This window comes from Sorex fumeus, unplaced genomic scaffold (genome assembly GCF_029834395.1).
Source record: "Sorex fumeus unplaced genomic scaffold, SorFum_2.1 ptg000063l, whole genome shotgun sequence".
Taxonomy (NCBI): domain Eukaryota; kingdom Metazoa; phylum Chordata; class Mammalia; order Eulipotyphla; family Soricidae; genus Sorex; species Sorex fumeus.
Window position 1 is genome coordinate 69,842,263 of NW_026606120.1, and position 8,964 is coordinate 69,851,226.

General features: G+C 66.3%; 2 protein-coding genes across 17 annotated transcripts in view; one reads left to right on the plus strand and one right to left on the minus strand.

Annotated features, from left to right (window-relative positions):
* Positions 1-5,555, minus strand: part of CACNA1G (calcium voltage-gated channel subunit alpha1 G) — a 66,695-nt gene extending 61,140 nt beyond the window's left edge. For 10 of the 16 annotated variants that reach the window (XM_056127004.1, XM_056127009.1, XM_056127005.1 and 7 more), the window contains exon 1: positions 4,710-5,554. In XM_056127004.1, the coding sequence (XP_055982979.1) occupies positions 4,710-4,951 (242 nt within the window). In that variant the 5' untranslated portion in view covers positions 4,952-5,554. Of the gene's footprint in view, positions 1-4,709 lie in introns of all 16 variants that reach the window. The other 6 variants (XM_056127014.1, XM_056127015.1, XM_056127013.1 and 3 more) reach the window with 2 other exon arrangements.
* The window catches only part of LRRC59 (leucine rich repeat containing 59), a 216,452-nt gene that overhangs the window by 47,018 nt on the left and 160,470 nt on the right, over positions 1-8,964 (plus strand). The gene's annotated exons all lie outside the window — the stretch shown is intronic.

An 8,964-nucleotide genomic window follows, 5' to 3' on the forward strand; every position in this document is an offset into this window, starting at 1 on the left:
TTTACTATCTTGTCCTCACACTGGGAAAGGGAAGCAAGGAGACCCACAGGTTATCAGGTTGAGAAGAACCATGTGACAAATCCCCATGGCAACCAAGGGATGGGGGACACTGGTTGCCATAGTGACGATGATAGACCTGTGCAGTCACATGTCTGCTGTTGCCATGGTGACTGTCCGGGCTGGAGTGGATCCTAAAGGGGGAGGGGGTAAGAGAGGGGAGGATCTTTCCTCTCCCCACAACCCACCATCAAAAGCAGAAGGGGAAGATGAGGAACCCATCTCCATCCCTCCTCTCCTCCCTGCTGGAGAGAAAACTGGAGCGTGTTATCTGCGCGGCTGAGCCCTGTCCACAGGGCTTTGGCTGGAGCCCCTGCCTGGCCCGGCGGCTGGAAAGGAGGAGGAGGTGGGGAGAAGAGGGCAGGCTGGAGGGCTGGGCACATCCTGGGGGACAGGCAGGGCGTGGGCAGCGCTGAGAAGAGGGGCCGTTCCCCACCTCAAGCCTGAGTCTGAGGAGCATCGGGCGCAAGCAGGACCCTGTCCGCCCATTGCTCTGCCTCCCTGCGGCCCGTTCCCTAGATGGGGAGCTAGCTGGAGCCTGGCTCCCCCGGCCCCCGCAGAGAGGCTGCTGTCTCAGGGCATCCCCAGGTGGGGTGGGATAGCAGCACAGCTGGTGCTCGGGAGGCTAAAAGGGGATTCCCCGGAGGAGCCCCCACTCCCACGAGCCAGCTCCCAGGGGTCTCCTGGCCGCCCGCTCTGGTGTGTGGGTGTGCGGGGAGGGAGGTTTCCAGCTGAACTGAAAACCGAAGCCCAAGCGAGGCAGCCGGCCCCACCCAGAGAGACTGAGACAGAGACACGGAGCCGACCGCCCGCTGGAATCTTCGGGAGGGGAAATAGGCCAGAAATCTGATTCAGAAGTCTGTGACTGCGTGTGCGTGCACGGCGCGTGTGCGCAGCTGGGTCTGTCGCCATCCTGGCTGGGGCGGGAGCAGGCGAGGGTTAGGGGGGGCTGGGCGGGGGGATCCCAGGACAGGCTCCAACTGGCACTCTGGGTGTCGGGGAGTCCCCCAACAGTTGGGCCTGAGCGGGATGTGTACACGGGCCCCCTCACCCCGAGACAGAGGGCGCCAGGGGCCGCTGCTTCTCACCCACTGGCCCCTGCTCACTCCCCAGTACCAGCCCTTTCCCCCAGAAGCCCCCCACCCAACCTTGGGCTGGAAAAGGAAAGGCTGGCCTAGCTGAGCAGTCGGGGGCCTGCCCCCAGGTCCTCGAAGGTTTCTCCCCAGGTTAAAAAAGAGAGGCAGACATTGGACCCTGGGGCAGTGGCGAGGAAGACCCTAGAATTCCCGGCGCCCCCTCCCCTGCAGACATACACACACACACACACACACACAGACATGTACACTGACGCAGACACACACTCAGCACTCACTTCTGGAAGCCATTAGGACTCCTGCCGCTCAGGCCTCCCCCTCCTCCTCCCCCCACTCCTGGCAGGCTCTTCTCTCCCCCTCTGGCCCCCCTCCCACTCCCCCTCTCGGCATCCCAAATGCCAGCCTGTGATTTCCAAATGAGAAAAAGCTGTGCTGGGCTCCGAGCTCGGAGGAACTCCTACACAAACTTCCAGATGTGACACAGCAGCCGGAGGGGAGGTTCAGGGTCTCCTTCCCGGGAGGGGCCTGCGCCTCACACTTGAAGAAACACACACTGCAAAGCCTGGCGCACACCCCTGAAGCCCGGCACCCCGCGGGAGGGGCCTCTGGCCTCTGAAGACTGTCAAGAAGTGCCCCTGGACTCCCCCAAACCAAAATACGCACTTCAGAGAGCCTTTCTTCCTTTTCCTGCCCCCTCACCGTCTCTAATAACACATACACCACACACACATATGCACACACGGACACACACAGGCACACATGGAACACACAGCACACACAGACATACACACAGAGACACATGAGCATATGCACACACACACAGTCAACAGACACACAGACCCACACATACATGCACACATGTAGAGGTACACAGAGCCATACAGAGAAAGCCACACAGGCACACACAGACACACACAGGCACATGCGTACGCACACACAGGCACACTCATACAGACACAGACACGTGAGCATATGCTCACACACACAGGCACTCATGAGACACACACACACACACACACATACAGAGGCACACAGACAGAGACATTCAGAGACATAGACACACACGCATGCACAGGCACCTTTAGAGACACACCAGGTCTACATCTACCAGTGTGTGTCTAAATGTGTCTGTGTGTCATTGCTACCGGGTCCACATCTCCTCTCTAGGAAACCAGGTCTTTGAAAGATTGGGGGTGGTGGTGGTGAAGAGCCCCAAGGATCTAAGCAGCCTGGGTGAGTCGGGAGCACATGTCCTTGACCTCTTGCCTCTCCAGCTCACAGGTACAAAGGAAGCGGGAGCCAGGAGAGGCCTCACAGGTACGGAAGAGAAAGGGAAAGAGCAGAAACCAGGACTTGGTTTGGACCCTGGCGGTGAAGATAGGCTTCCCTGGGCCGGGGGGTGGGGGCGGGAGGAGGAGGAGGGAGGGCAGGGGCAGCCCCCTTGCCAAAAAATGATTCTCAGTCCAGCCTCAGCCAAGCCTGGCGTGGCGGCATGTACCGCCCCGGCACGCCAGGAAGCCCCATGGCCCAGAAAGAAGCCAAAGAAGCACCTTGCCCCCCATCCTTCCCTCTTGCCAGCCCTTTCCCCTTCTCCTCCCAGAAGCCCCAAAGAAAGGTCTCACCCCCCACCCCCAGACCAGCCACTGGCACTTGGAGCTAGGCCAGGCAGGAGACGCTAGTCCAGAGGTCTGGGCTTTGGGCATGGGGGCAGGGGCAGGGTAGAGGGACTGGGAAACAGCTCTAGACCCCTGAGCCCTAGGAAGGAGGGGATGGGACTGGCGCTGTCCCCACACAGGGAAAGGGCGAGTGGTTAGGCACAGGCAGAGGGAGACCAGGGCCCACCCATCCCACATTGTCCCCCATCTCCATTTCTGCCATGGGGGAAAGTGGGGGGAGGGGGTCAAAGCCCAAGTGATGCCAAATTTAGCTGGTGCCCAGACCCTCGAGCACCCTCCTTTCTGCCGAGAAGAAGGGACGGTGGCTATGCAGAAGACATGCCGAAGGGGGCTTCCCAAAGACCCATGAGGTGTGGAGGAGGGGGCTGGGGGCCCAAGCTCGCATCCCTGCTCTGCGCACTAGAGGCAGCAGAGCTGCAGAGTGAGGGCGGCACCAAGCTCCCCCTCCTTTCTCCAGAGCAGAGTCCCGGCTGGGCTCAGGCTGGGCTCCCCGGCTTCCAAGGGAGACCTCGGGTCTCTCACCCCTGCCCCAGGAGTGCCTAGGAGCGGGCAGGAAGGAGCGCAGAGTCGCTGCCCGGAGCTGGCGGGGCGTCTGCCTCCCTCCCCTTCCCTTCCAGCAGCCGGTGTGGGACCCACCCGGGCAGCCTGGAGCCCGGCAGAGGAGCCGGCTTTGTGCTAGGGGCTGACGGGGAGAGACCATGGGGAGGAGGACGCAGGGGTCTCCTTCTCCAGACCAGACAGAGGGCAGGAGGCTGCCCGCCCCTCTCCCTGGAATGTGAGGCTGGCACATGCCACAAACCCATCGGAGGAGTAGGCGCCAGGGAGGTGGCCCCAGCCTCCCTCTGCGAACCTGCTCATTCTCCTCGCAGTCCCCATAAGACTTTCTGGGAGGGCTGCGTCTCCCCGTTTGTGAAAGAGGAGGGGTAATTTGGACCTGCCGAATCCCATTCCCTCCTCATCCCCCACCCCAGCGCTCACCACAGTCTTTCCCTCCACAAGGAAAAAAAAAAATCTAGCACACAACTCCCTAAGCCAGCCTAAAGCACCCTGCATTGAAGGAGGAGTCGGGAGCAGGGCTGCTTTCTGGGCACCCGGCTCCCTCCGAAAGGGTCTCATGGCCAGCTCTGGGGGCAGACAGCTCACCCCCGCCCCCCAAACATCTTGTTCTCATTCTGCGCCCCTGACATCAGCCGCCGGAATCTCCTTGTTGTGCCTCCAAGCCGCGAGTGGGGGTGGGGGGGTGAGGACCCGGTCCCGCCCCGCAACATCTCCCTCTGGGTCAGTAACGCCCCCGGCCCTTTGGGGCCGAGTGGGGGTGGGGTCGGATCCCCAGAATCTACCGCAAACTTTGGAGCGGGGTGGGGGGCAGGAGGGAAGCCCAAGAGATTGCGGTCGACCCCCCCCCTCCCCCGTCCCGGTCCCCGCAGCTTCCTCCCCACCCCACCCCCCACCCCCAAACTCGGAAACCAAACCCGGCTCGCTAGCGGGCGGCGGGCGGAGCAGAGCTCCCAGACTCGCGAAGCTCCCCACATCTGGAGGACGACGACCCTCCCCTGCCCGCATCTGGAGCGCGTCCAACTGCACGGCCGCGGGCGCGTCTGCTCGCGCCGCCTGGCCTGGATCCCAGCTCCCCCCCGCCCCCCACCCCCCACCCCCCCAGGAGCACCGAGGGGTGTGGAGCCAGGTGGGGCTCGCCCGGGGTCGCGGCCAGACCCGCGCTCGCGCCTCCGCCTCCCCCTCCCCCGCCGCGCCGCCCCCCTGCCCGCGGCCCGCCTCGCAGCCTCACTTCTCCGACTCACCTGGCGCTCCCGGTGCCCTCGGCCGGCCAGGCCCGCCCCCCTGCGGACCCCCGGCCCGGCCGCCGCCGCGCCCGGCAGGATATGGGTTACAGACCGTGCGGAGACACCAGCTCCGCGGGCGGCTGTCCTGGCTCAAGTAGAAGAAGACCACCGGGGCCAGCGCGGGGTAGGGCAGCCCCTCCGCCTCGGAGTCCGCGCTGCCCGGGTCCTTCTCCGGCGACCCGGGCCCCGGCCGGCCCCCGGCCCCGGACAGGTCGTTGAGCTGCGGGAAGCTCCGGGGCTGTCCTGACTCCTCGGCGCCCGCTCCATCCTCCTCCTCGTCCATCCTCTGGCCAGCCGGGGCCCCGGGGCGGTCTCGAGAGGGGCGAGCGGCGCCCCCCGGAGGAGGTGTCCTCACGCAGCCGGGGGGCCCCGGCGGGGACGCATCTGGGGGGCCTTAGGGCGCAGGCTGAGCCCCCGGGAGGGCCAGTTCAGCCCAGCTCCCCCAGCCCGCAGGGGCATGCTGCCCGCGGGGCGCCGGGGCGCAGGGAAGTCCCGCCGGGCGCGAGCCCCGCTTCCCCCGAGGCCCCGGGCGCCCCCCTCCCCGGGCCAGCCGACCGGCTCCCCCTCACTTTGTTCCGGCTTCTTCGCTTCGCGCCCGGGCTCCGGCCGCCCGGTTCGGCGCTACCTTCGGCGAAGCGGCCCCGAGAGGGGGAGAGCAGGGGGGCGGAGGGCTGGGGAGGGGCACCCCCGCTTCCCGCGGCGCAGCTGGAGCCGGATCTAAGGGGTCAGCATCGTCCCGGCTCCGCGCCAGAGGCGGCGGGGTGGGGGGGGAGGGGAGGAGGGATCTCTTTGGGGGTGGGCTCGGAGGGGGTGGGGGGCGGCCCCTGCCTCCCTCCGCCCCGCGGCGGGCTCGCGGTCCAGCAGGGGCGGGGAGACGGTGGGGGGCCGTCCCGGGCGGGGGTGGAGCGGAGCCGCCGCTGCCGCCGCAGCCGCCGCCGCCGCCGCGGTGGCCGCCGCTGCCGTGGCTGTCGCCGGCGCCACCGCCACCTCCTTCGGCCGCGGAGCCGCGGAGCGAGCGGGCGGCGAGCGAGCGAGGAAGCGAGCGAAAGCGGCGGCGAGGAGCCCGGCGCACACCACAGCTGGATCCCTCACTCCAACTTCAAGCCTCGGCCCCGCCTCTCCCCGCCAGCCCGGCGCCCAATCGCCGCGCGCCGCCGGCCCCGAGCCGCGCGCCCATTGGTCGGCCGCCGCGGCAGTGCGGGCGGGGCGCGCGGGGAGGGGAGCCACAGCTGGAATCCGGTTCCCACCCCGCAGCCCAGGCCCGCCCCTCTCCCCTCCCCTCGGCCCCGGGTCCGCTCCCGGAGGCCAGAGCCAATTAGACGGCGCCCCAGACCGAACCCACTTTCCCATTGGCCACCGGGGTCCCGGGGAGTCCCCGAAGGGCGCCCCGGGCCAGCGGAGTAAAGCGGTGCGGGGTCCTGGGATAGAGCCGCTCGGGGTCCCGGTCATCCTTTGTCCACGGCCCCTGACCTGGACCACAGCCGGAGGGCGGGGCTCGGCCCTGGGCGGGCTCGGAGGAGGAGGGAGGAGCGCGGGCGGGGGCGCGAGGGCTGGGACCCGGGTCTCCTCTGCCCCCGCAAGACCTGAGGCTGGGAGCCGTTCCGAGGCGGGGCGCGGGGAGGGCTGTCCCGGGGAGGGGACGGGAAGGCCAGAGCAGCTAGGTTTGGGCGTGGGCTCCGGCTCGTTGGGCCAGCGCCCGGGTCCACTTCTGCAACTTCCACCCTGACCTCCTAACCCCAACCGGCCGTTCCTGTCCTCCCGTTGATGTTCCTGGCCTTCCCCGCACCCCAGCCCCCCTTAGCGAGCTGTAAAGGTGGACCCCACGCACGCGGGGCTTCGCGCTTGAGCACGTGGTCCCAGGGCTGGGATCCACAACGCCCCCCGCCCCCGCCTCGGGCGGAGCGGAGAAGCTCCAGTGAAGGGGCCCGCGGAGGGCGGCCAGGGCGACTGGAGACTTGTGGTAAGAGATGGAAGAGGAGCCGAAATGGGTTTCACCGAGCTGCCAAAATCGCACTTTACTCCGTGCCTCAGTTTCTCGCTGTCGGGCTCCCATAAGGCTGGAGGGGCGGGGGTGTTGGGAGGGGACGCTGGCTGCAGGACGGCAGTTTTGCGGAGCTGCTCTCCGCGCACACCTCCTCCTACCCCATCGGGAGCTGGTCCTCGAGGGTCTGCGGCGGCGTCCACAGCCAACCCGCGCGCGCGCGCGCGCACGCGCAGAGCCCCCGGCCCTCGCCCCGTCTCACCTTCCCCCAGCTCAATCTGCTCGGGCTCCCGGTCGCTGCCGGCGCCTCCCCCAAAAGGCTGCGAGGCGCCGGAGCTCGGGGTGCTGCGGACAAGGGGGTGGGGGCGAGCGGGGCGGACCCCGAGGAGGAGCCGTCTGGCGGCCCCGGCCCAACCTCTGCAGGAGGTCGACGCGGCGGAACCAAGCAGGTCAGTTCCCCCTCCCGGGACTTCGGGGCGCTTACGCCACTGCGGAAAGGCCGAGGGGCCGGCCCGATGACCTCCCGCCCCCGCCCCCCGACTCCCGCCGCGTCCCGCGCTCTCCCTAGGCGGCGCCACCCACGCGTCCCCCGCGCGCCGCCCGCCGCGAGGGGTGCGTGTCTGCGCCCGCTTCCTTTCCCCGGCGGGTTGCGGGGAGGGCAGAGCGGCTGCTGCGCCGTCGCCTCCCCGGGCTGCCCTTTCGCCGAAATCCGGGCACCGAGTTGTGCAAATGAGGCCGGGTTCATTTGCATTTCATGCTAATGAGCAGCTCTCCGAAGTGCCGCGCGCTCCTGGCGGGAGTCCTTGCTCTCATTCCCCGCCGGAGTCTTGAACTCGCGGCCCTCTTCGGGGAGAGGGGGCCTATTTATGGTGCGCGCCACGTGTCTGACACCTCCTTGCCTCCCGCCGGTCCGCAGTCTGCCGCTTGGCCTGCGTTTCCCGGGGCAGGGTCGCGAGGCCCCGGGGGCTGGCGCTGGGAGCGGGTGACACGCGTCACCCTTCCCCCAGCCCCCCCCCCCCCACACACCACCCACCCCCGCCTCGCTCGTGGCACTGGCGGAAATGAGGCCAGAGAGGTTTGCCCAGCCCAAACGGTCAGGTTCGGCGGCGGTCGGTAGGCCCCCACATCTTCATCCATCATCCTGGCCGCCTCTGTCTCTGGGCTGAACTCTGTTCTAGAACAGACCCTGAGAGGGGAGGAAGAGGAGGGGGGGGGCGCTCACACCATCTGGGCCCATTGAAACCTACATCAGTTTCCCGGGAACTTGGGAAGACCCGTCCCACAAAGCATTCTGATGCTCGGGGGTGGGGCACTAGGGGACTCTTCCCTCCTGGTCCCCAGTGCCCAGAGCTTCAGCTCTGGGAGAGCCTGTTAGCAATGCTGTTATCCCGAGGGGGCTGGAGAAGGGGGCACCAGGCCCAGAGAGGAGGCAGAGGCAGCCAAGAAACCATCTTGAGCTCACCTCCTTGGAGGCACCAGCTTTCTGCACCACTGCAGCCCTTACTAAGTGCCTGGGTGCTCAGAGCACAGTTTTGGGCCCTGGTGGGAAGAGGTTTATGTTTGTAGTGATGAAATGCTCTAGGCTCTGTGCTCCGTGGGAGGACCTGTGCTCATTTTTGTGCCCCAGGCTTTGGCGCAGAGTAGGTGCCTCCTACTTGTCAATAGATTAACTCAGCGGGGGAGGGGAATGAGATATTCCTTCCTCTCCTTGAAGCCCAGTGCTCTCAACAAGGATGCCCCACCCGGAGCGACCCCTGAGCACAGAGCTGGGAGTAGCTCCTGAACACTGCCTGGTGGGGCCCCCAAATCAAGCATGTGGTATGTGTGTGCATGGGTCAACTTGTACTCCAAGGTCTCACCTGGGATTGAGGGAGAAACCCTCCCCCGTGGGCCTTGCTCAGCCCTTCCCTTCCTTTCACTGGCTGCACCCCCACCCTCTTTTCACAGCCCTCTGATAATCTTCCCCCTTGTCATGCTCAGAGACGACACACAGCCGCATTTTGTCATCTCAGAATGGTGTGCGGTGGTCCTCCCAGTTTTCAGATAGAATAACTGAGGCTCCGTGAGATAAAGTCACTTCATCGGTCTCCCAAACCCATAGACTCTGTGTCCAGTTGCCTGGAATCTGAAGGAAAGCCGTGGTGGTGGTGGGGGGGAGTCCCACCGCAGAGAACACTTCAGCTCCTCCCTGCCCCTTAGAAAATGCAAGCACCTCCCAGAGAAGCCTTTAAGGTGCCACCAGTCCTCAGAGCACTTACAGGAACCCCTTTGTCAGGCTCATACCTGGTCCCTCCCATGGAGAGAGGGGGAGAGCT